At 35.5% G+C, this 27,307-nt stretch overlaps 1 protein-coding gene across 3 annotated transcripts in view; it reads left to right on the forward strand.

The window, feature by feature from the left end:
* The window catches only part of PHF14 (PHD finger protein 14), a 161,718-nt gene that overhangs the window by 125,406 nt on the left and 9,005 nt on the right, over nucleotides 1-27,307 (forward strand). Inside the window, exons 18-19 of one of the 3 annotated variants that reach the window (XM_058832677.1) lie at nucleotides 3,248-3,361; nucleotides 5,004-5,088. The exons of 1 other annotated variant lie outside the window; for it this stretch is intronic. In XM_058832677.1, coding sequence (XP_058688660.1) covers nucleotides 3,248-3,361; nucleotides 5,004-5,075 — 186 coding nt within the window. In that variant the 3' untranslated portion in view covers nucleotides 5,076-5,088. Of the gene's footprint in view, nucleotides 1-3,247; nucleotides 3,362-5,003; nucleotides 5,089-27,307 lie in introns of those variants that run through there. One more of the 3 variants, XM_058832675.1, reaches the window with a different exon arrangement.

Below are 27,307 nucleotides of genomic sequence, written 5' to 3' on the forward strand. Positions count from 1 at the left end.
TACTTGCATAAGCATAGCAGAATGTCTACACGTTTCATGTTTACTCTTCAAGGTTTTGTAAGTCCAAGAAGGTTCATGTTCTGAGGAGCTTTGATCAAAATCTGCATTTTTCAGGAAAAAAAATTAATTACCGAGCATTTGGAATTTATTTGTTTTATAATGGGCTTATATTTTCACAAAGTATTTCTGAATTTTGAGGAAGCTGGTAGTACCATTTAGTGGCTTTCCCCTATAATTTATTAATTAATATAACTAAATACTGTGATCCATTATAAAGCTATGTGTTAATCTGTCTGACTTGAAAGTGTGGATTTGTCATTTTTCCTGTGTAGTTTAAAAAATGTAATAGTAAGTTAATGAAGTGGGAAGGGGTTAAGCACCAGAAAAGACGTGTACTAAAATAGTTACTGTGTTAATCATATGTCCATAAACCACTATGTCCTGCTACATCGCTGCTACAGCTGAAGCTGACAGATTAATGATAATGCCACTGTCATTGTTTTCGTCATGCAGGACCTTGAAAAAATAATAAAGTGACTTAATGAAATCACTTTATTAAATAAAATTTATTTATTTTTGAAGTACATTTTCCCTTTTAATACCCCTTTGGTAAAAATACTGATTCAGGTCAGTGGCACAGATTTTTTGGTTTTCCTTTACAAGTGTAAAAGATGCTAATACTTTTTCAGGTTGTTTTACTTGGTAGAGTACAAGTGAAAATATGAGGATTTCTAATCAGAACTGTTGCTCACTTCGCCACATACTCATAACACACCTGGAAGCAGCTCCATAAAAGTTCTCATTTGCACCTTGCAGCATTTTCATTGTGGTACTGTCCATGAAAGGGTCTCATTCCACTTACCGAGTATGTCTGTTTCTGAAAGGTGTATTTGTTGCCAGACTAGCTCAGAGCAACATAGATCGCCTGTGTTACATATTTAGATCACAGAATAGTCTGGATTGAGAGGGACCCATAAGGATCATCACATGCAGCTCTTTAAGTGAATGGCCCATACTGGGATCAAATCCAGGACCTTGGTGTTACTAGCACCATGCTCTGACCAATCAACAATGTGAAAGGAGATAATAAAACCAGTGCAATTGGAAAGGGAGGCATATTTGCTTGGATTTGTTTCTGAATAATAAAGTAAATTAGGTTTCCATCCCTCCCTCTAAAAATAGAAGTATTGAATTAGCCAGCTGGTTCTTAGGAGAAAGATGGCCAAGCTGCTGGAGAAGAAGATGCTCAAGATTTGATATAAAAAGGAATCCATGGACCTGTTGAGACAAAGGAATGTAACAGGAATGTAAGCTTACCAAATTGCAGTTGCTCAGATAATTTTTGAAAAACACTGTTTATTACTTTAAAAAAGGAAGTAACTGAAAATGGTTGCCACCATTATCTGGCCACAGGTAATAACAGCATAAGAAAAGCTTGTTCAGGCACAAAATACAGGCAGAATTCAAGGAGAGAAATCTCTGAACCAACAAATTCAGACAAGTATGTAATTTTCTCCTAGCAGATGTGTCTGTTACTTTTGTTTTTGTAAGAAGTGCAGAAGAGCTTCTGGAAACATACTGAGCTGATAAATTGCATGGCGTTGATTTAACTTTCTCAAGGAGAAAACAGTACTTTCCTATACTCCGAGTTAGCTAATAATTAATTGGATCAACAAGAAGAAATATTCTCATCGTCAGTTCACTGGGACCAAACTGGGGTGGCCTTTGAGAGAGAGGATGTTTGCCTGTACAAGTCCAGGGAAATCAGTGAGCTGTCAGGATGAACATGATGCAAAGTTCCTTTTGATGTCATATGATTTCCCTATGCTATATATTGAAAATCAGAATTTTATTATCAGAATGCTTGAGATGTTTCTCCTTGCAGCTCGCTCTGCTCTGCTGATATTCTTTCAAGATATCACATTTTCTTTTTGTTCCACAGATCCAGCATTATGCCCATAAAACAGTTCAGTGCAATGGCAGTTGGACTTCACTGTTAACATTTTAATTGATGGTATTCTTTAGCCTTCACTAAAAGCTATTTTTTTCTGAAAGCTGTTTTTTTCCTAAAATGTCTTCCTCATATCAAACCTGAATTTTAAAGTGATGTGTCACAAAATGGTCCAGAATATCCTTTTTCGAAGTCACAGAGACGTGATTTAATGAGAAAGGTATAAAGAAGCTTTATTGGAAATATTTAAGCTCAGAAGGTATTTTTCCCACTTTATGCTCTTTGGGAACTCCTTCCATGTGTCAATTCTTTTACAGTATCTGGTCTCACCAGATGTGATTCTCTGTGTGATTCAGTAATGGTTGCTGGACCAGTGCTCACTTTTTCCCTTTCCATGCAATGGGCTAAACTGCAATTGCTGAATATTATCATTATGAAATTTTAATTTACTTTTTACAGGTTGTTATGTTTGAAAACTTAATAATGAGCTCTGCAGCTTGTAGTTTCCAAAAGTATAATCTTGATTTCCTTGCAATTAGTGAATGTAGGAAGAAAGTGATATATCAAAAACACATACTCTGCTTGCTAAGCGATGACATCTAAAATACCTTCTGTAATGAGCATTATGACAAGTACAGTAGAGATTGTAGTAACTAATGGATTTTTTCTCTGCATTAAAATGTCTCAGTCTATGCTGTTATCGAAACCTCTGTGTGAAGCAGTGAGGGTATTAAAGTGGTTTTTATTTTGGATTATTTAGTCACGTTGCGTGGCAAAATTAAGGCAATTTGGAAAACAGAATATAAATTACTTAAGAATTTTTATTTATTTTACTTTAATGTTAAATTTAGTAAAAGATAGCAAACTTTCTTTAACTTTACCAGGTTGTGTGCTATATTGGTTTGCACTGACTGATAAAACACATTTGTTGGGGGTTGTTCTAGCACAAAATGCAATATTCCCTTCCTTGCAGCTCAGGAGCAGGGGTAGGTATGGGCAAAAAAAACATGCTTATTCAAAATAAACTTTGCAATTCTGAAATACTGTAACTATTTAATAAGTCTCAAAATGCCCTAATGAAGAAAATATTATTAATTCAAGAGAAAAGATATGACAGATGTTTTTTACTTGAGCAAATGAAGTTGCCCAGGGTAAAAAAGAGTAGAGTTTCAGACCTCAAGTATTTTTTTATTTCTCCCTCTGTGCTTAAAGCACAGTCCCTCTGAAAAGTCTCATTTTCATGGCGTGCCACATCAACACGCTGCTGAGGGGTCTGTTTGTGTCTGTTGCCCTCAGGACTCCGAGCCGTCAAATGAGGTGGTCTCAGAGGCCCCAGGTAACGTGGTACCCTCTACCTCAAGAAGTAGCTCTGAAGAGCTGATATCGGTGGCACAGAAACGTCCAGAAGAGGTAGGACATTCTGTGTCTATTGTTTTCCAAGATTAACTGTTGGGGAATACACATTTGCCTCTGTTTTCTGTGCCCAGTGTTGTACTACTAATAACAGAGACTTTTTAAAGCTAGAACTCAGTCTTACACTCCCATATAAACAGCATGCAAGACCAAGGTAAAACTCAGGACTATAATTAATGGTTCCTACAAGTATATTCCATAATATATGCTACTTTTTAGATACTGTTTCTTATTGTCGGTAATTAGGAATTGTTTTTTTTTTTATTGTTTCTGTCTTCCACCCCATGACAGTAACAGCAGCCCTGTTAGATTCTGGTTAAATAAACACTACTACACTAAAGAGTCAGAAATAGAATCTGTACATAGGTATATAGGTAGATAGAAACTTTATCATCCTTCACAAAATTTAATTATGTCTAACTTCTGGCTTGTGCTAAGGAAAGACTCTTCCTGATGTTGGGTCTTTCTTTGTTCTCTTGGTTTTGAACAAGTGATGAAGTATAGTCATAAGTTCATACTTCATGTTGTTGTAAGCAGAGGTGCTTGTAAGATTGCTCCATAGGGTAGCCAATGACTTAAGGTGTTTTCTGTCCCTGCTGTGCATCCCTGCCATAGTACACTATAGCTGGAGGAGAGGTTGTCTGCAGAATTCAGACTCGTAACTTCATTTCATGGTGGCAATCATCTTCCCAGAGAACCATTATTATCCTTAAATTAACCTTTCCTGTGATACATAAGTCCTTCCTTTGTAGTAGTCTTAACACTTAATCTTGGCTTACTCAAACAGTTTAGTTGGTATTAATACTATTTCAAATATGTCAAGTACCAAGTAATATAAAGACTAGTCTTTGCTTTTTTTCCAAGATTTCTTTTGAGTGTAATTTTCATAGCAAAGGAGTGTATGAAGTGCTAGTCATAGGAAATACAATGTCATTTATTAGTTTAGTACAGGCCTTAGATAAATATCTTCATTTCTCTGATAGTCTTATCATTTTGTCTGAAGAAGGAAGGTCCAGAGTATGAAGCCAGGAGAATTCTTAAGAGTGACTCCTCGAGTAAGACCAAGTAGATTCACTTATTTTGGGATATCACTACATATTCCAAGATAGAAAGTCAGGTTATCACATCTAAGCAGTCTTGAGGATAGAGTAGTACAAGCTTTTAGTAATACTTTTTATGTATTCTTGAGTAGCAAATGGACCTCTAGTCTGTGGAGAGACATGGGATATTATGCCTCTTAATTCTCAGCTTCGTCAGTTTACCTCACTCGACTGGAGAAATTAAAATTGGGAGCACAGATGATGTTTAAAAATCAAAGGAGAGAAATAGTGCTGCAGAATGAGGAATAGAACATGGTTAGTAAAAGGTGACTAAGAGGAAGATGGGTATACAGTTTTTGCTTTCGTGGAACAAAAGCAGCTCAGCTGTGGGGAAGGGGAAACTTCAGAGAATCAAAAGATGGAAATACACCTTTCAAGTTTTACAAATAGTTCAGTAATAGTTCATGTTGAAGCTGTTTTACTGAGTGTGGGGTCATGTGTTTTTATAAAGGAATGAGACTTTCTCCAGTCATACTTACTGCAGTTTGTACAAAAGAGGGAGAGGTGAGTCAGAAAGAGTTTTGTGGTTGGATTTGCAGGGAACCTTGAGAGGGGAGCACCAGTATGCTGAATTTCCAAATTCAGAACCCACCATGAAACAACCCATCTAAGTTAACTCATGGGTAAGTCAGCATGATAAAAAAAACATTTGTGAATTACACCCCAAAAAACAGGTCCAAAAAGTGTTTGCAGAGGTTGACTTCAACTAATGCCTTTTTTAATTTTGTTTGAAGTCTTCTGGTACATTTTACGATATCTGCTCAATGAGTTAATATTTGGAATTGACTACTGACTGGTGCATTATTTGTGTAATTTATGTCTCATCTGAATTAAAATCATCAGTATTGGTGAGAGTTGTTAAAGAAATGCTCAAATGCAGCTTTAATAAAAGAGAAATTTGAGAGACTAAAGAAGGCAAGAAGGCTAACAGCAAAGGGTTTCAGGAAGGTGGAGAAAATCTGTGAAGGTTGTGGAAAGTGGTGCTGAAAAAGGGTCTTGAGCTTGCAAATGTGAGGACACACAACTTCTAACAGGGGAAGTATGAAAAATCCCATGAGCTGCCACATTAATTTGAATAAAGCACTTTTTTTTTCCTGCTAAAAATTTGTTTTCCTCTTACATAGGACAGTCTGAATCTAACACTTGTGTCATCAGTGGGATGATATTTGTGGGGTGTAATTTGATCACTCAAATGGGGTTTTGTTTTGCTTGTCTAGTCATTCCTCCTAATAGAAATGATGGAATATTGTGTTCTCCTCAACAGGAAGGCAGAATGGCATCCACTCCTCTTATTGCTGCCCTTCTTTCCAGTCACTTTTGATGCTTTAAAGTTAGATTAAGCTCTGTGTTGGATGAGGATTGTGCCCAGCTACAGGGCAGAGGACAAAAGCCACTGCAGAAATAATTAGTATGTAGAGTGTTTAGATCTAGACAACTGTGAATTTTCTGTTAATTTCACAGGTGTCCTGAATCACCTGTTAGTCATTCAGGAAAATGTGTGTATTCATCAGTGTATTTCACGTGCAGAAACCTTTTGTGTTATAAACTAACTGAACTGACTTTAAAGTTAGAAAGATACTTTATTGTCTCTTTCTGAAAGCTGTGCAAGCCTCTATAAAATTTAAGTTGTATAGATTTGAATGCTTGAATAATTTTGATTAGTGTCCATGCAAAAATAAGGATGTGATTGATAATATTGTATATATTTCTTGGTGTTTTTTAAGAATTGGAATTTAAAAGTGGCACTGAAAGAAGAATTCAGTGCATTTGGAAGGGTATAGATGTGTATCATCCTAATTTCAGTGTAATTTTGTTAGACCTTCCAAGCAGTTTATATCATTTCAGGAGTTTTCCTCCAATAATAATGCTTAAGATAGGATTTTTGTTCCCACAAGACTTTCAAAATTCAGAACTACATCACTGTTATGTGTTAGTATGCCCTTTTTTCTCTGATACTACAAATTCTCTACCATGAATGGATGAAAGGAAATTCTCTGGATGTTGTGATTATTCAAGGTGCAGAGTTTTAAGTGTACGAATACACATGCTTGAATAACACTGCAGCTGTTCAGTAAAGTTGAAAGGCTGGTGAATAAGCTTTCATGACCCTTTTTCTCTTTTCTGTGGTCAGCTTCACATCTGGCAGTTGCAGCATATTTGGCACATAGATTTAGGTAGGTTTTTGATGGATATACAGAGATGTTGAAGAAAATGAAGATTTGTTGCTGAGGTAGTTTTACTTTTTTTTTTTTATGTGTCTAAAGAGCAAGATGGGTGGGCTTTTTCTTGATACTATTTCTCATAAGCAGTACTTCAATCTGTGGAGAATGATGGTGTAAGTGGTTTGCTATCTAAGTAAGAAAATACTAGTTTTGACAGTTCCCTTAAATGTGAGTCTCATAAGAGGCATATTCTCTTGTTTAATTAGAAGTAAAATAGAAGTACATGAGTTATGTGTATTAATCTCCTTTGCCAATCCTGTGGCAAATTAATTAATCATGTTTTAATAGTGTAAGCCTAGAGGCTAACAGAGCTGATCTTTCTGAGTGTCTGCATTGCCAGAGCAGTACAGATAAAGAGGAAAAGATGTCCTATCCTTTCTCTTGGATAGAAAAATGAATTCAACAAGCAACCCCTACTTTCCCCTACAAAAAAAAAATATATATATATATAAAGCATGGAGCACTTTAGGGTAAAATATAAATGATGTGTTCATAGCATATGAACATGAATAGCTTATGTGTCTGTGGTGCTTTTTGGGTGCCATATTCAAACTATAAAAGCTGTGCAAATCATTGTGGTTCTTAGCTAAAGAAGGAATAAGATAGGTACCTACTAACCTGTTTCTGAGCTATTAGACATTCAGTGCTTGCAGTTTATCTGATAGAGCACAGACATCATTCCATAAGTAATGTACAGTAAGTTATAGTACTTTTTTGATAGAAAAAGATATGTCACACACTTAAGTCATCTGCCATTTGTTGTAAGTATGTTACAAGCATCCTAAAAGGATCATAGAATTCAGTTTTAACTGCATTATTTCCTATGTGAGCGAAGGAAATGTTGCTTAATTTCTGTTAATTATAGTTAACAGCTGATACTGTCTTTTGTTTCTTGATTTATCCTCATTCCTTGATCTTGGGATAAAACCTTTCCCAAAAAGTCCCTTTGACATTTCAAGTTAGTACAAAAGGAATTTTTTTTTTCAAACCCAAATCTATAAATTTCATCAGCAGTGTGTCCAGTCCATCCTTATGTTATTTTATTACACTGAGGTTTTTACTTTTTACACAAAGTATGATGTAACACATTCTGAAATAATTGAATTGGAGGTAGTTTCCTGGGAAAGTGTGTAATAATGCTTCTGTGCTGTTTTTTTTTTTCCATCTGCTATTATTAGACTATTAAATAACTGAATTTCCATCACTGACATAATTCATTTCAGAAAACAATCATCATGAAAAATAAACACCATCAAGAAGTAGAGAAATTATTTTATTTACACTCTTAGAGAACACAAGAATATATTAAATAAAATATATTTGTATATCTATGTGTATGTATAAATGCACAGCTCTTACACTCGCACATGTGAAAAGCCTGTGCATTATCTTCTAAACTTCATAGGCCTAACAATATATTCCCTCTATTCTGTGTAGTTTGTGGCTTGAATGCATTTAATAGAAAATTTGTGTGAGACAGTTGCTGCTATAAATGCATTCTTTCTGATCCATTGCTAATAAAAAAAAAGAAAAAGTAATGACTGGCATGAGTTGGACTCATACTTAGTCTGGAACACGATTTTTTTTTTGTTTAACTTCTGAGGAATTTACCCACTAACAAAAATAATTGTAAATGTCCGTGCTGTATGGACCTAACAGTCTTGTTTTCTGATGAAAAATGGTAAGTGATAACTTACTAGTGTTTTTGTATAATAGGTAAATAATTCCCCTTTATATCAATAGTGATACTGGAATGTGATTTTGGAACAGAGGTTAGGTTGTACTCTGAACCTGCTGCTATACTGAGATCTGCAAACAGACCAAACACCACAAAAAAACCCACCACAGTGCATGTGGCATACTTTAACAAAGAGAAGAAAACATTGCATCATCTGTGTCATCCATATCCTGGTAGACATAGGATGGATCTCTCCAGTGCATTTCTTAGTACTTTTTTTTCTGGTTTTAAAGCTTCTGAGCAGTGGTGGTTTTCACACTTCTGGGGTCTTCTCCTTTATTCTCCTTTACAGTAAACATTCTCTAAGGTGTTTTTTACATGATGTTTATTGCACTCCTCCTCTTTGTTTTCTCTCAGTGACAGCAGAAAAATTGCAGCAGATTACAGACCTGGAATTGAAATGCATTTCAAATACTTTCTGGACCTAAGTCAGATTCATTGTAGAAAAGAGTGATATCCACAGTTCCATGTGGAATTGCTTATGGGTGATTTGGCCCATAATCCAGCTCTTCTTGTCAGACTGTGTCTTCCAGTCATCAGACTCATTTATCAAAACTAGGGAGTTGAGTCACCTTTTCAGATCATTTGGCACTCGAGATTTGTTTGATTTTGCTTTTCGTGCTTCTACAAGTAATTATTATTATTACTGTAGTTCCCATTAATATTTCAGAACAAAAGTGATAAGCCACATGCCTAAAGAGCCTTAGAATCTAACTGTGTTAAAAGTGAATTAATAATGAACTGAGAAAACGAACATAATACCTTTGACTACTGAAGTGGTACCTCCATAAAATAAGCTGGGAAATGGTTAAGCATGAAAATGCTCTGGAGTTAGGAATTCATATTTTCCCTCTAATCTCTTCGCATAACTGTTTTATGTAATCTTCTTAATAACTAAATATAAAGGTCGCAAGATGGTTAGAAAATGCTGTCATGCAGTTCTGCTTTTGAAGTCAAAATTTATTTATGTATATTTAAGCTATAAATGGCCTTATGAAATGAGGGTTCCTCTTAGAAGAACATTATTAATTTAAAAAATGAATTAGATCTGTTGAAAATTTCCACAAATCCAAGACATTTTTCTTTATTTAACCTTTTCACAGTCTCTGCCCTTCTTTAAAGTACATTCAGTCCTATATCATCTGTTACTCAGGAAGGTATTTAATACATGACTGGGCATCATTTGCATTATACAAGAAGATTAACTTTACAAGCTCTGCTATTAATCTGAGTAGCTCTACATATTGACCTATGAAAGAACATAATTAAGTTAGCTTAATTAAGTTAGTTAATTGTTACACTCTGATGAACTTACTATTGAGAGGAAATTAAAGGCAAATAGAAAATGGCTTTCATTGGCTTGAAATCATATTTTAAAGGGTTTCACAAAGATACTTTATATATAGATGATGAAAATATCTATTGTGTAATAAGCAAAGCAGATACAATTAAAATCCCTGCAGTTTTCTCCTTTATTGCCTGACATTCATCCATGTTTCTAAAAGAAATTTTAAAAGCGTGCTAAAAATTTAGAAAGTAACTGTTTTGAGGGTTTTTTTTCCCCGCAATACCCAAAAAATTGAATTCAGAAATCCTGTCTACACATGGACTACAGAGAAAAACACACCATCAAAGTTCATTAAGTGTTATAATCTGATACCGAAGTCTCCTTTAGGGTAGAGGAAAGAATTAAAAGATCCCTCAGGGCAGCAAGGAATACCCTGTCAGGTGTACATACTCACACATCAGCATAAGAATGTCTTTCTCATGAAGAGACAGAGGGGAAAGGAGAGACACTCCTGCAATTTACTCTGTCAGCTGCATTTCTGTTGTCAGGAGTGGCCACAAGTTCACTGCAGGAAAACATTCAGGGTTTCAGCACAGATCCTGTGCATGGAGAGACCCTCCACAAGACTCCAACATCTGGGATGCATTCATCAGTCTTGATAAGCACTGATAAGTACCCTGGAGATCATCAATTCCAAGTAGCTGCAATTAATAAACAGTAGGAAAAAAATGGCCAAACATGCAAAAATCTGCTACAGTGAATGCTACCAAATGAGCAGTTTATTAATCTTTGAGATTCATTAATATTACCATGACTTTAGTTTGGAATTATTTTCTGTGAACAATAACTAGTTCTCTATTCTTTTTTTTTTTTTTTTTTAATTTCCCAGGTTTATACATTTTCTGGATGGCATTCTCAAAGATTTTAGGATTTCTGCTTCCTTTCTGTTGTAGAAATTCATATTTCAACTCAAGTGAAAACAGTATTTTCCCTGAGGTATTATTCTTTGGCATTTCCAGATCACATGAAAGGGTCATTGATCTGTGGATATATTCTCTGGAAAAATAGCAGCATTGAAATCAGGAAGGCAGTGGCATTTAGGATCACTTGTGTACAAATTTGTATTCATATTCTGAAGAGAGATAAGTTGGAATTGCATTCCTGTAAAGAGAAAAAAGTCTTTACTTAAATAATGCTTGATTCTTTTTTATTTAGAAAAAAAAATCTGAAAGAATTTTTAAAATTGATAGAATAGGAAGAAGCAATTAAATATAGCTACTGTGTATTTTATGAGGCACATTTTTCTTTAACACCTTGCTACAAATAATATTTAATTTTTGTAAATTCAATTTGAAATGAGCATGTGGTTATATTTGTCCCTTTAAAATGTTATGGAGCATTAAACAACTTGTTATGTTCTAAGAGGAAAGAACAGCTTTATTTTCAGCTTCAGTGATGTGCTTTAAATCATAATTTTATTTTTTTTAATAGAGGAAGAGAGTAGATAATTGATGGGAAAACTAGAATTAAGCAAGCTTTAGGTGGGAAAATAGCAAGAAGTTCAAGTTTAGGGCTGTTTCCCACCTACTGAGTATTTTGATGGTTGTACTGATGTCAGTGAGCTTCAGTGTACCTGTGTACACTATCTGGTCAGCTTTGACTGTGTTGCTTTGAGATGTCCGTGATGTGGCATGGTCCAATGTCATGTAAGCCACGGTTGTCATTTCCTGTGTGGCCTGTGTGATACACAATGGAAGTTCTTTCCTGGAGGAAAGAATCTTCTTTCTTCAAAATGCTATGGGCACACTCTTAATGTTCTATTTTTTGTTTCTTTCCTGAGGATTTGTTGTCTTCTCTCTTGCCTGTAATATTTAAGTGAAAAATTCAGCTAATACATTATTTGGTCATTGCATGCAGTGTAAATATTGAAGTTCACACTGCACCTTTTGTAGATGATACATAATATCAGAAATTTCCTATTTTAATATGATAGATTGAAAGTATTATCAGAATCCTTCTAAGTTATTATAGGCTTGATTTGAGATAATTTAGCTTGAACAGAGTCAAAGATTCCAAAGTCATCCTTAAGGTAGTGAAGATAAGCAGAGGTCAGTCAGTAGTCATTAATAACGTAGGTTATATAGATTTTCCCTACCCGGTTGATTCAGGGTTATCTCTAAACTGCAGTGCAATCCCAATAGTGTCCCAATGCTGCTTTGCCAAACTATTGTTGCTTTACATTTCTCTCACTGTTAAATGGAGCATTTAGACACTGGAGAGTTCATATTGCCTAAATAGTTCAGTGCAGTAGGATCAGTGATTTGTTATTTGTTAGAGTACATCTTTCTGCTATTGGTGTGTATTTTTGTGATAGTTACATTAAGTTAATTCAGATAGATACATTAATCTATCTGAATTAACAGTATTTTAAAACTAAATCTATATTAACTTCAAGCATGTATTTTCTATAGACTATCAAGTAGGTTAACACTCACTATTATCTATAATAGCTGTCATCGACCTGCTAAATCCTTCTTAAGTTAACAGTTTTCCTATAATTATTTTTTAAGTATGGCTATGTAGCTATCATAGTCTCCCAAAATCTCTAGATTACCTAAAATACCCAGAACTACATATTCTATGCTATAACTGTGGTCTTTGTTTTGCTTAGAAACAGAAGGTGTTCCTGAAAATATAGTTAAATTCAGAGAGACTTGGACTGTGAAGAGGAGTGGTATCTTTGTAAAGCTGGTTTTCTGTTATCCAGTCCTAGGGTGTTTTACTCTGGTAAGATTCTTGTTTAAATGGTTGGAATCATCAGAGGAAAATAGCACACACCTCCTGTCAATTGAGGTACTTCTGTGTCCTCTCATAATGACTGCTTTGTATTCTGTAGTTCTGCATATGCACAATAAAGATGAAGATATGCCTACTGGGACTTACCTGGGTAAAGCTATTTGCCTAAAGCCTAATAGCTAAGGCTGTTTGCCTAAAGCTCCACAGATTCTGCCAGCATTTACCAAGGAAGATACTTGCAGAAGTCTTCTCAGGGCACCTGGAAGAGGCTTTAACCTAGAGGGGTGGCTGAGGTGGGGTCTGGAGATGCTCTGCTATTCCATGGCCACCAGACCAAGCCCACACTGCTGCTGAAAGGGCAGTCTGTGTCCACAGACTGCCTGCTGCTCTTTTTGGACCAGCAGATGAGTGAGCTGGGTCAGTGGGCTATTCTGGCAGACCATGGAGTGATATCCATGGGGGTGAAGGACATGCATAACTGTGGACTGTGAGCTGCCTCTTGAGTGCCAGCATGCAGTTCCATGGTCCAGGGCTGACACTGTGATCGCGTTGTCATTTGGGTGCTCTGGAAGAAATCGGTTAAAATACTCTTCAAAATACTCACTAGTGTTTCTGGATTTATTGTATTAGCCAGTTCTGTACTTTCTGTACATTCCAAAGGAGCACTTTTTTCACATTTTACAGCCGTATCCTCGGTTTACCCCTCAAGTGTAGGCTTGTCATATTTGGGTTGTTCGGGAGGTTGACTAAATTTAAGAGCTGATGTTGTAACTCATGAAAATCCCGCTTGTTTCTGCAGATTAGGATCAATTTTTGCCTTTAAGGTGATTAGTTACACAAAATTTAGACTCCTATTTGGTATCAAAAACCACAAGGACTGGAATTCACAGTGGTGGTGCGTTTGCTTGCATCCTTGTGAAGTTTTTTGTGATAGTTATTAGGAGAAATCTTTTCCAACTGTTAGTGGACAAAGGCATATCCACACTTTACTTGTTGGAAAACTACCAGTGTTGATTTGGATTCCTCAAGGCACAGGGAACCATGTGTGTCCTGCTCTTGCTCACAACAACCCAATGCAATGGTGCAGGCTGGGTGCAGAGAGGCTGGAAAACTGCCCAGTAAAAAAACAGTCCCAGAGTGCTGGTGACAGCAGTTGAACATGAGCCAGCAGAGTGCCCAGGTGGCCAAGAAGGCCAGTGACATCCTGGATTGTAGCAGGGTTACTGTGGCCTGCAGGATCAGGAGAGTGACCATCAACCCCCGTACTTGACACTGGTGAGGCCACATCTTGAATGCTGTGTCCAGGTTTGGGCCTTTCACTGCAAGAAAGATGCTGAGATGCTGGAGTGCATCCAGGCAAGGGAATTGGGAAGGGTCCTGAGCACAAGTCCTGTGAGGAGAAACAAAGCAGTTGGGGGTGTTTAGTCTGGAGAAAAGGAAGCTTGGAGGGATCTTACTTACACTCTACAACTACATGAAAGGAGGCTGCAGTGTGGTGGGGGGTCAGTCTCTTCTCCCAAGTAACAAGTGACAGGACCAGAAGTGGACTCAAGTTGTGCCAGGGGAGGTTTAGATATGATGTTAGGAAAACATGTATTGAAATAAAGGCTCCTCAGGGAAATAATTGAGTCACTATCCCTGGAGATATTTAAAAGGCTTGTATTTCTTGCAGTTAGGGACATGGTTTACTGGTGAACTTGGCATTGGCAGGGTAATGGCAGATTGGCATTTGACTTAGGGATCTTAGAGATTTTTTCCACTTAAATGATTCCATAATTCTATGATTCAGAGTTCAAATCTAGGATTCTAACCTGAGAATTCTATCTGAAAGCAGAAAAAAATTCAAGTAGTAGCTTCTAATCTTTGGGAGACTTACAATCAAAATTCAAAAATGAGCTGCCGGTGGAGAAAGTTGCTTTAAATCTGTACAACTGACAGTAGAATCATTCCCTGTTTGTTTTCCAATCCTGTGATTGTGCTTGACTGCAGTTTCCCTCAAATTTTCAGTAGGCTTTTTGTCTTCTGTCTATAGGCACTAGCTGTAGGCAAACTCAGTTAATCCAATATTGGTCACATAGGGTCACATGGGTATTATGACAATAAATGTCCAGAGTTCAGGAGCATAAAAACATGCCTTTAGAAAATACCCATCACAGAAGTGTAAAACATTAGTCAAAATAAAGGTATAGTTATTCAAATATAGCTCTGAATCTGGGAGATGCAATGCTCAAAATGAAAGACAAGATACTAAGTGCATGAAGAAAGAAAACATAAGGAAAGGAGCAGAGATTTTTAAGGCATTTTAGATGTTTATTTTTAATCTCATTTTCTGACGGTCTTTGTTTATGTATTTACCTCTGGGGAAAAAATCTCAGTAAGTCAGCATTTAAAAATGGATTCACTCACAGAATATAATTTTTGTGTGTGTGTGTGTGCATGCCATACAAACTTAGATTTTTTTTCTGCAAAATGTTGCTTGTTTTAACAGTCTCTTTATAGTTTCAAGGGTGATATTTGAAATGGGAATTGGGGAAAAAAGATGATGGTTTTATTCAGTACATAGATAATACTCAAGTCACCATTTTTCATATTGTAGCCTGATAAGCAGCAGAGTAAAAATAACCCAGTTTTGAAGTCATGGTGTTACTTGAGAAAGCTTTTAGTGTCTGCAGAAGCACCAAAATATTCAAAAAGGGGAAACATTAAAACCTTACCAAAAAAATACATCCAATCCCTGTTACTGTAGGAAATATGAAGTAGAGGAAACTTCTTTCTTCACCACAAGCATGACTGCAGGATCTCTCTTATGCCATGACGTGAAATACACTTGATCTCTCCATCCGTGCCTCGAGATCTCATGCAAAGCACTCAAAACTCAGATAAAATTCGAAATCAACATTTATTTCAATATGTTTTAATGTTTTATCTAAGATCAAAAAGTGGAAGAGCTTGGTGTGTTCTTTAAAATACTATTCTTAAAGCTTAGGTTTTCTAAATTCTTCATATGATACTAAGTGTTTCAGTAATAATATATTTGCAGTATAATTTATATACAATTACTTTATCTCTAAAGTAATTGTATATAAGAATATTTAATTTTGGAAACTAATATGGGTAAATTTGATTTGTTTGTGCCTTCTTCTTGCAGTCTTCTATGGGGCTATTGTATTGGCAAGAAACTGGACTAGAGAAATATTTTCTGCCAACCATTGTAGCTCCTTATTTCTTTATGTCACAAGTTAACCTGCCAATGCCCATGTGTAGTGATGAAGCCAAGAAATAGTGCCCAAAATTAAAACTTTTCAGATGCCATATTGCAGATGTGCTGTGGTTCCAGGTTGAATTTTTTTTTTCATCTAAGTTAGCATCTATGAATTGTGGTTTCTAGTTCACTTTTTAATACAAACATAGCATTTTGAGAAAATATCTTAGCCAATATTCCAGAGTGTTATAACTTTATTTTTTATTTACTGAACTAACGTTACTTTATTTTCATTTAAATCAATGCATATTGAATTTAATAAGCACAAGGTCTCAACGTTATGGTCTGTGAAGCTCCCATAACACAAATTAGCAAATAATTCTGTGCAATTAAATGCTATACTTTTCTTGTGCAATCTTACTCCAAGACATTGTAATTTTGGATACATGTTTTTAGCCCCATAATTTGTATCATGAATGCATTTCAGTGTTGAAGTCATGGCTATATGGTTAAAATCACTGAATTAAAAAAATAAAAAGAAGAAAATAATTACCTCAATTATGAGGTAATTATGAAATACCTTTCATTTCTAGTATGAAACCAGACACTGTGGATTAAAAAAAAAATTAAATAACATTGTTTTAGGTCTTTTTACTGCATTTTGGCTAGAGTTTACACTTAATAGGAGAAATTGATTCTTTTTTAAGGTAAAGACTGATCATAAGGCTGATAATATTGTTTTAAATATTTGGAAATTTCACATTTTTTCCTACAGTGTTTATTACTGAGCAGGTTATAATAGCCTCTAGTTCTCTACATAATGTAGAAACTTTAATTAGTAATAGAAGCAAGATCAAAGACAGTGAACAGATCACAGAATGGAACAAATTAATTCCTAGTCTTATTAATTGGTAAACTTAAGCTTAGAGAGGTATTGCACATGTCAACCAGGAAAATGGAAGGTTGTTTGCATAACTATTTTTCCACTGTTAAAGCACGTCATTAATAGGCTTTATCACATCAGACCAAGGATCTGTATCAAGCAGCTTCATCATCCATAGAGTCATGAAGTGAATGTCATCAAAAATCACTGGGCCTAAACACTTATCAGCTAACTATGATACAATGACTGCATTTTTATTTGCACAATAACCTCAAATCCTCATATTAAAAAGTGGCAATTTTTTTTTGCCCTTTACTGTTCTAAGTGTGACACATGTAACAATTATTCATCACTCCATAATGGATCACTTTTATCAGAGTCCTGTGTCTTTGCTGTATACATAGAATAAATATTTATGTTTTCTCATTTTTCTGAGCTAGAAGATACTGATAGAATAGGTTTGAAGTGTCAACTGTAATTCATTGCATGCAAAGAAAAGCTTTATACTGATACTGTGCAAAAGGAAAAGAATATCTAAATCATTTCAGCAGCAAGCTTATAACCAAGATAATATCAGCATTTTCCTTCTTGAAAATATATATGCCATAAATTAAAGGAGGTCTTCAGTATTTTATTAAAATGCTTTGGACAAGTTTAACCCTGTCTTCAACAGGAATATATGTATGAATACGAAAACCTTTTTTGTAAAAAAAAAGTGAAGGTCAAGTCAAAGTTAAAACAATCTTGCAGTAAACTTCCTACTAGTCCTGCAAATATTTTGATTAGAAGACATTAAAAAACTATGACACATGTTTAGTGTCAATTTAAAAGTGCCCATTTTATTCTTTCAGGAAACTTAAGATACATCTAGCACTTTATTGTTTTGTACAATAGTAATGTTGTCTGGGAAAAAAAATACAAAGTATGTGTATGCTGAGTGTATTTGAATGAATTCTTAATTTAGTTAAAATTAGCCTTAGCAGTAAATGTAGTAGAGGAGAGGCACACATCACAGTATATAATTATGTTTAAATATATACATAGCAAAGTAATTGGGTTAATAGGAATGTAATATAATAATTAGAATCCAAAATACACTTGTAATGAAGTAATGAACAAATACAGTTCATATAAATACTGTGATATCTCTCCACATTTTCAGCTCTGCTTCCAGCTTCTTTAGCAAGAAAATGCAGGGGACTGTTGGTACTATTTGTAAGGAAGTAAAAACAGAAGAGAAAAGTTGTATTGATGAAATCCTGCATCTGTTTTGCAGAATTTTCAGGTGTCCCTTTATTATTATTTTAAACCCATTTAATTCATAGTACTTTAAAGTGTCATATCCCACATTTCTCTAATCTATTGAAGGGTGACTGGTTAAGTTTTGTGCTTTCTTTATGAGTGCTGTTTTCCCAAGACCTGCAGCAGCAACTTCCATATTTATGGCTACTACCTCTCTAACTGCAGCTGCAGCTTTGCAGTCTTCTGAGGGAGGTGCCCTCCGAGGTACCTAGTCAGAAGTGACATTGCTTTTGTTAGAGCCAGTCCTATCACAAAAGACCCAAGGCATCCATCAAAGCTTTTTGCAAACAAGCAGAAAGCTGCAATGAAGTCTTATTGTTTCTGATGTATGTGAGAATTTTACTTTGAACTCCAAGTATTTTCTTCCAGCAATAAATTTAACTTTAATCACTAATTAGTATCACATCACATTGATGATGAAATAAGCTGGGAGATTTAGTAAGGTCATGTATTTAATACGAAACATCAAAATATAATTTTATGGGGTATACCTAGTGTTTTGGTTTAGAACTGCTGCCTAGAAATGTGATAATTGTTTTCTTTAAAAATCAGATATTAAAGGACAATGTGACAATGAAGCTTTCTATGACAAAATCACAGAAGCAGTCCATTTTAGAAGCAGTTAGTATGTTTGGAAGGTCATTAATGTAAAGCTGTGAATTTGTCCCCACAAGTGACATGTATAAGCTAAGTGATCTTACAGTGTATGCTGTTGTCAAATTATAACTGCATTAGCATCTCAGGCATGATAAGAATGTCATTAATGTAAACCAAAAAGTAATTGCTATGATAAGGCAGTAAAGCTTGCTTAGTACTGCATGATCTGTAGCTTGAAGGAAACTTGCAATTTCAATTTTAATTCTTTCTGTAAACATTTCCAGTTCCTACAGACTCTCAATCTTTACCTTTTGAGATTATTTGCAGACAGAGTGTAATTTACTCTTGGATGGGCACTCTGTAGAACAGCTTGCCAACTGTTCTTGCCAGAATGTTTGTAGCATATGTATTAGGGAATTTTTGCATTGTTGCATCCTCAAATCAATGTGGAACATAAGGATGATGAGTTATGTTCTAGGCGTTCCTTCTACTGTCCATCAAATGCATCCTGTGAAAGCAAATTTCCAAATTTTCAAAGAGCTCAAAGGAAAGAAGAATTTGAGTCACAATAATTGAAATCAACAGTTATTCTGAACAGAAATTAATTGATTACCTTTGGTTATGCTTTGTTCAGGTCTTAAGAAGACTTTTTAACATTATGTTTTATATGTACACTCAACTCTGGTCAGCCATGTCAGAGGGCTCAAAATAACAGTACTTCAATCCAAATAGCTGGCTACATAGAGGATAAGAACCTGCTTTAACTTTCAGTTCAGAATAAAAGAGATGCAATATGGGGTATATCTGTATTGAACTGTGGGATTCTACTCTTGGAAATCAGACACTTATTTAGGCCAGCACATCCATTTGGTTTTTGGCTATGTAGATCCATGCTGGCAAATTTGTGTTCACAGAACATCTTTCAAAATATTGGCTTCTAGATAGTGTAGGAAAAGGAAAGACAAAAACTGCATTAGGCTACCAATATGTATAGTTACACATAGCATGAGGTTTTCTCATTGTGGTGAACGCAGTATCTTCAGAGATCAGATTGATCTCATTACAAGTCAGCTTTCTGTGCTTTGAAATGAAAGTACTGAGAAGTCCTTGGTTGTCTTCATCCCTTCCAGAACCATGGGTTCCTGTGTACTTTGCAGAACAAGTGTGATGTCTTCATGGCAGATGGAGCAGGCACATCAGCTCCTAAGTACCTCACTCTTTCCTGACACACATCAGTCCTTCTGAGACAAGCAAACTCCAGAATCATAAAATCTGTTAAGCTTTGATTGACTGGTGGCAGCTTCTGTATTCCAGCATGAGAATTCACATCTTCAGAATGTTTTGGAGGAGCTCACTTCTTCTATCACCAAATAACTTAATTAAGGAAGGCTGTCACTTGTCAGAAGTGAGGTCCTTTTGGTCTTTTCATGATAGCATTCTATTCAGCTGTAGAAATGGTTTAGAAATTTCAGCAAGTCAGCCAGTCTTGCATTTGAAAATGGTATTTAAGTGGCACATTCAGGAGAGATACACTTAGGGCTTTCTGAAATGAAGGTTTCCTAAGTAATAAATATATCCTTGACAGTGCCTCTCAGAGAGTATGAAAAAAAATGTTAACTGCAGAGTATCTACTGCTTGATTTTGAAGGGCTTGATAGATCACTGGTTCACAAACATTAGTGTAGAAAGCACAAGACAAGCTTTTGAGGAGGTCTGGCCTTTCATTTGTTTGGACAGGCATTTTGTTGTTAATTGACTCTTCTCATCCTGTCTTGCCATGGGTTATGAAATCATATGCCCTAAGGAAATGAAATTCAATTACGCATTTAATATTTTTGGATTAGTGGGGCACATGCATCTGGCGTGATGAAAGCAGGATGATTTTATGCATAGAAGTTAGTTTAAAAAATTGTCTTAGTTGATATAAATGTGATTGCAACCTGCTGCACTCCTGAGGGAAACCTCTAACACTTGAGACAAGAGCTGCTGTTATCACTGTTAGAATCTATTGCAGTAAGAGTATAGAAATTTGGCAGAAAATAAACACCCTTGCTTTCTAGCTAGTCTTCAGCAGTCACAGGAGCTGGGTGTGGCACGTCTCATGGAAATCCCTTTGCTGCATATCTCACAGCATATGTAATGGCTACAGGCCTCATTCCTATGGAATCTAAAGACTTTTATGAGTGATGAAAGCTTAATATGATGGGAGTTCTAAAATATTTTAATATCAGTCTTTTGAAAGTGATGACAAAAATATGTCACTGTGTCTACATGGGTGGTGGTTGCCTGGTTGGAACATAGTCCCAGAATACATTTTAGTTCTTTAGAGACAGAGACTGGTGCCTGTTTCAGTTTTTTCACTTTAATATCCTCAAATGTAAGATTAGAGGAAAAATTATGACTCAGAATCTTAAAAAAGTAATACAGCTGCCTGAAATTTCCATTCTAGGGAAATCTACTCAGCCCCCCACCTTGAACATACCTGTAAGTGGAAAGCTGTTATGTCTACCTTGTTCTTGTACCAAAATAAGATGTTCTTTTAAGGAAGTGGATGAAGAACAAAGAAAGAAGGAAGAACTTGTATCTAAAGGAAATTATACTAAGACTTTGAGCATCATCCTAAGGATCTCCAGGAACTTTCCTGGTTAAAAGATGATAGTTCTGTGAAGTAGGCTGTGAAAGCTAGAAGGAAACAAGCCTGAAGGTGGTGAAACATACACCTAAGTATGAAGTTCTACACATATTAAGAAAGCAGTTTGTGGGAGGAAAGTGGAGCAACATTGAGACATGTTATTTTCATCAGCTTTTGTCTAGTTATCAGATCAAAGCAACCAACTGGGCATGGAGAAAATACCCTTTTATTCTCTATATCAGTGGATAAGACCTTGAAAATGAAAAAATGTGTTTGGGACTTTACCCAAGGAGTAGGGGAGGGCTGTGTTGCATTTAATGAGCTATTCAGACAAAATAAAAATCTTAGCTGTCACCTCAGTTACTCAGAGTAACAACAGGAAAAAGAGAATCATGGATACAGCCTGTAATTTTACATGCAAATCCTTTTCATTAAGCAAGAAGGCTGGCTTATTACTGAGACCCAGTGCAGGAAAAATGCAGTTTGAATCATGTTGGAAAGAATATTGCCAGGGAATGCATTGTTGGGGCTTTTGGGTGTTCTTCCTCCTTCTTGCACATTTTTTTCCTTCTACCAGCCTAACCTTGAAATATCCTTTACAGACAAAACCTTATACTTTGTGAAAAGTTACAAAAATCATTAAGGAACAAATTTACCTTTCCATAAAGAAGAGTGTAAAACTGGCAAATTTGTAAGAAACTACATTAAGAATATGTTTGCTTCACAAATAGTAGAAATTTTTAATATGGGTATACACCATTTTCTTTTCCCTTCTGCTCAAGATGTGTTAAGACAGCCACCTGTATGAATAGATACTTGTTTGGCTAGGATAAAAAGGTATGTGGCACTGGTGTGATGGGAATATCTTTGTGGTGTTCTTCCATCCTGTTTAAGTTTCTTAAAGACTATTGAGTTTCTATTTTTTTATTAAAATCCCTGGTTAATTAAAGTCTGACATCATATTCACAAGCAAGCAGCCTTGTCTTGCCTTTAAGGCATGAATGGACCCAGGCCTTCTACAAGGAGAACATGGGAATGCTGGTTTTTCTGGCCAGGAAATACATGGCAGTCTGCAGGCATGTGCAAGTGTCTGTCCTTTTCAGGAAAGAAACAGTTCAAAAAATAAAAGACAAAAGTAGCAAAGTTCATTGTCTATGAAATTACTGTTTTCTGTGATGGTAAACTATGAAAAAGGTTTTTCTGAATGGTCTCCTGTCTGCTGTGGGGTGGCTGTTTAAGGTACATGTGGTGCTTTCACTTGAGAGGAGACAGTACCTAATGACAAAGCTCTTGCTCAATAGGGGGGCTTATACTTTCATGGGCTGCACCAGAAAAGTACCTAATGCTGTAATAACCTACAAATCTGAGCTATTCGACTTGGCTTGAGTGTTACAATCAAGTACTGTAGCTTTCAATAGGGTGACTGTTCCTCTTCTTGTCAGACTTAGTCCCTTACCTCCCTTGTTGAGTCATGTCTTGATATGTGAGAATTACTTCCAGTCATTCTGCTAGTGCAGAATGCTGGTTTGTATAAAGCCATTTGTGGGTTAAAAATCCCAGTTAATGAGAAATGTGCTGTGTGGGATTGGATTACCACCTGGATTAGATTTCTAATGCAATAAATTTCCAGTCATCCTCTTCCAGTATTTTCACAACACTTCAGTCTATATTATGGTGGAAATTGGATTAAAAGGACAAAGCATGAAGTCATTTGCTGAAGCAAACAGGGTGTTGGTGCCAAATTTTGTATAAAAGGATGCTGCTGAAAGGACTGCATGTCTCTCTTCTAATCCACAGAGAATCCTCTGCCTCTGAGTTTAAGGACTTCGTTTCCAAATACAATGCACAAGGGGTACATAAACCTCTGTTAAACAGTTCATTTTGTGCATTCATCTCTTGTTTGTTTATGGTATTAAAAATGTTGTTTTCAGCCTGGAACAATCCCATTCATGTGGAAATCACTTTGTAAATTTAAATACTATATTAGTGGCAGTTCTGTTCAGAGAAAGTATTTTAACATGTTGGGCAGTATCAGTAGTGATCCTCCTGTAATTAAATTTTTAAATATGTGAAAGAATATTCTGCCTTTTATTTTTCTCAATGAAATAAATATTTTCAAGAGAAAAAAATTGGTTCTATATAGAGACAATGCTTACTATGTCTGAAAATGCGATGTTTCTAGGACAGATGATTGATTGCTGTTCTTGGATGAAAGGAATATTGTGTGTGAAGCTTCCACTGTCCATTGATAGTAAAATTTGAATTCTAAGCACAAGACAGGACATAGGTTATACTTTTTAAAAATCCAAAATCAGAAGATAAATATCCAAAAGCTTCTACACCCAAAGATGTAATTCTTCATCACAGTCTTAACAATTATCTTGAAATGACACAAGGTGGCCTAAAAATGAAGGTACATTCCTGTAAAAAAAAACAAACTTGGCTAACACCAGATGACCGGTTTTCACAGAGAGACAACAGACCACCACTTAAATTCCATTAGGATGTGGTCTTCCTTGGAGAGTAGATGCTTTTCCAAAGGACAAATAGACACATCAATTTCATTTGATCCCACTGGCTGAGGTACTGACTTGGTAGTTACTTCCTCATTATATTTTAAAAATTGACTCCATTCTCTAGTCATCTTTCCAACCAGACACCTTTTTTATGCATTGCTTTCTGATTGCTCTCAAAACATCTTTCCAATTAAATAATTCCTGACAAAAAACAAGTTTATATGAAGTAAAACTGTTTTTCATGTACTTTATAGGTTGCTGCATATTATAAAATGTCATATATCATAAAATTCCCGCTATTAATGGTTGTTTACTTTTTCTAGACACAAAAAATAAGCATCAGAACTTAAAACCAGACAATTTCTTGCAATAAGTACACTCATTTTATTTCTTCTTTTCTGTCTTCAGAAAGAATGGGTGATGTTCTGTGATAGAAAAGTTAATGCTTTTAAAGTCTTCTGTACTCACTGAATGTAATAACAATGACGGCACTTAGCACTTATATAATTTTTTTCATGCATAGAGCTCCATCCTGACATTGAAAGTATTGTTATTCACATTTTACGGATAACTTCTTTAACATTCTAGCAATGAGTTCAATTTCCACACCCTCCAGGCCAAGTAAGTATTATTGTAGGGGTACAAACGTCAGAGATTTCAGCTGAGAAATTCCTCATCTGAGTCTCAGACTTTGCTTCACTATCGAGACATGCCTAGGCTTTATGCTGGTTTCTGTTGGTGACCCTCTTTAGATTAGAAGACCTGTTAAGTGCCACTTCTCCATTTCTTCTTCTTCACTGACATTTTCCAGAAATCCAGAGGTTTCCTCAGTTTTCCTATACAGGGAGTTGTCCCCTTGACCTCAACTCAGGACACCTCTACAGACTGATTCATGCCTCAGTATTGTTTTGATAAAATATCTGCAATAACTGTCTGATTTTTTGTCTGTCCTGTACAATTGGTTTATTTATTTCATTAAAAAGAAAAATTATATTTAAAATAGTTTTATATTAATTTTGATGATCACTACTTTTTAATCATTCTTCATTAGCCATACTTGGAACCAAAATATAATTAATGTACACAGCCATTATCCTGACCTACTTAGCTTCCCTGATATTTTACTTCTTGTTCTTCTCTTCTTTCATTTTGTTTTCATAACTGGTTTTATTTTTTTCGTGATCAAGCTCCCCAGATGTGTTTACATAGCATGTGGTATGATATGACTTGGACAGATTTGGATTATTTATTAATATTATAAATAAATAAATAGTATGCCTATGTATTATCATTTATCATTTTGAACAACAAAATCGTTGAAGCAGAGTTAGAGACCTTTCTATATATAGGTCTTAAAAAACATAATTTTGTGGAATTTTCAGCAGTTAGGGGAAGCACCAGCTAACAAAATTTTTCATTATTTGCTCTTTTGAGAACTTACTCCTGAAAGGTTTCCTTGAGTGCAAATGAATTGAAAATACCTAAGTCTAATTCAAATAACAAGTAATTAATGCTACTAACTTTCACTGACATTAAGGAGAGTACTGACAGACAAAGAGAAACATCAGTTAAAGTAGGAAAAGTAGGAAAAGATCCTTGATTTTTTTGTCTACCAAAGTAGATGGCATTTGGTGTATTTTCTTTAATCTTATATATAGTTAATAATCATATTTAAAAGTTAAATTGGCAGAATAAGTAGTAATTTATTTTTTTTTTCTAAATTTAAATGCTGATTTAAATGGCAGTTCTACAGGCTTCAGTGGGTCTTGATTTTTTGGTCATCTAAGTTACATGTAGAGGAGAGGAAGCAGCAAACTGGGTTGTCTTGAATATTAAGAGGCATTTGCCAAACAAGAGCATGAGCATGTTTTTCCTACATAACCTTTTTTTTTATATACTACCTGTTCAGTTTTGTGAGTAAAGGAGACATGGTAAGTTTATCTTAAATCATCAGTAAGTTTATAAATTTATCTTAAATCATCAGTAAACAGAAAATAAGGAAATAGCTATTGGCTGTTAATTCTTAGAATGATACCCAATTCCTGGAGCTCCTGCATGAAAGCTCATGCAGAAAGAGGAAAGCCAGTGAATGAAACCAAATAGTTTGCAACTAAGTAAAATAAATGAAGATGGAAGCTTTTGCTTGATCTTGTTAGGTAACACTGACAGGTACAAGAGCAACTGTTGAGCAGGAGCAGAGAGCAGCAAGTATCAAACATCACCATGGGGCCATAGCTGACCCTCCGTAAGGTGACGGATAGAAACTGTAGAGGCAGTTGAGTGGCAGCACTAGGATTTCAGCAAAGCATAGATGTCTGAAAATAGCTCAGCTTCCTCTTAAATACTTATCATTAAAATGCCCTGCTTGATTCAGGGGCTGTTTAAACTGAGTAACCATTCCAGGGAAGCGTTGTTCTATGCTCATACCTAGTCCCAGCCAATAATCAGATGAGTTGAATGTAACGATGCATGTATATGTGTTTACAGCTTGTGCCCCTTAATGGTAAAGAATATTATGGTGAAGAATACAGTCTTGGAAACACTGTGATAAAATGTAATGGGAGACAAAAAACCTTCTGAGGCATAGAGTTTAGTGAGCTTCTAAAGCAGTTTCAGTGAATGATATTAAGTGACTTCAGAGTGTTAAGGAAAAAGTACATAAACAACAATTTATAATGTAAGCTCTGTAATGAGCTCTTCTATCATAAATATGCAAAACACTAATTAGTTATAGCCAAATTTCCCTAGCTTTGGGAATCTTTTAGAATATAGCTTTTCAGTAATTGAATTACATCAAAGTATTTTTCTCTCCTACTCTTCTAAGAACGTGTGATTTATTGGAGGGTAGGCAGAGATGGGAAGCAAGCTGTTGACAAACCAAAAGATGACTTTGATGTGGTTTAGTGAAACAGTGGCTTACAAATTTATCAGAAAGAAATGCACAATGGACATATAAGAAGCCCTGTTTGCAGTGACTACTAGCACCGAGATGAGGTCTGTCAATTTCCTGAAAGGCAACTATTTTTTATTATTTTTCCCATGAAGTATATAAATATTGTTAAATATAAGGTTTTGGAAGGATTTCAGAGTATGTTTGAAGGCAGATGCTGCATTTAGAGGGCACATTTTTTGGAAGTTTCCATTTGATGATACTTGAAACATTAAAGGTTTGGACATCACATTATTTGCAATTAAAAGAATTTCATTTGATTCTGACTTTAAAAAAGCACAGTGAAGAAACATCACTATCATGCATTCCTCAGTATACCCACTAAATTAAATAACATTTGGCTTGGAATAACACTTGGAAATGGAGAGGAATGGAGATTGAGGAGATCTACTGTTAAATCTGATACCTGATTTTTTTATCTTTTATTTTCTTGTTTTTTTTTAAATTCAGAAGCTGATCACCTTGAAACTGTTAAAAACCTTGGTATATTAAATGTTACAGTTTTGATTCCAAATTGGCTATGTTTTTATTACCAATACACCCTTGATGCTTCTAAGGCATCTGATTTAAACTGTGGTATGAATCAGGACAGTTCAGGCGTGATTACAGCTCAGAAAAGGATCCTTCCAATATAGCAATGAAGTCAAAATATAAAAACAAATCTACAACACTTCCTTTGCCATCAAACCAACTGAAGTCCAACCTTTAAAGCCATAGA

Source organism: Poecile atricapillus, chromosome 2, assembly GCF_030490865.1.
Source record: "Poecile atricapillus isolate bPoeAtr1 chromosome 2, bPoeAtr1.hap1, whole genome shotgun sequence".
Taxonomy (NCBI): domain Eukaryota; kingdom Metazoa; phylum Chordata; class Aves; order Passeriformes; family Paridae; genus Poecile; species Poecile atricapillus.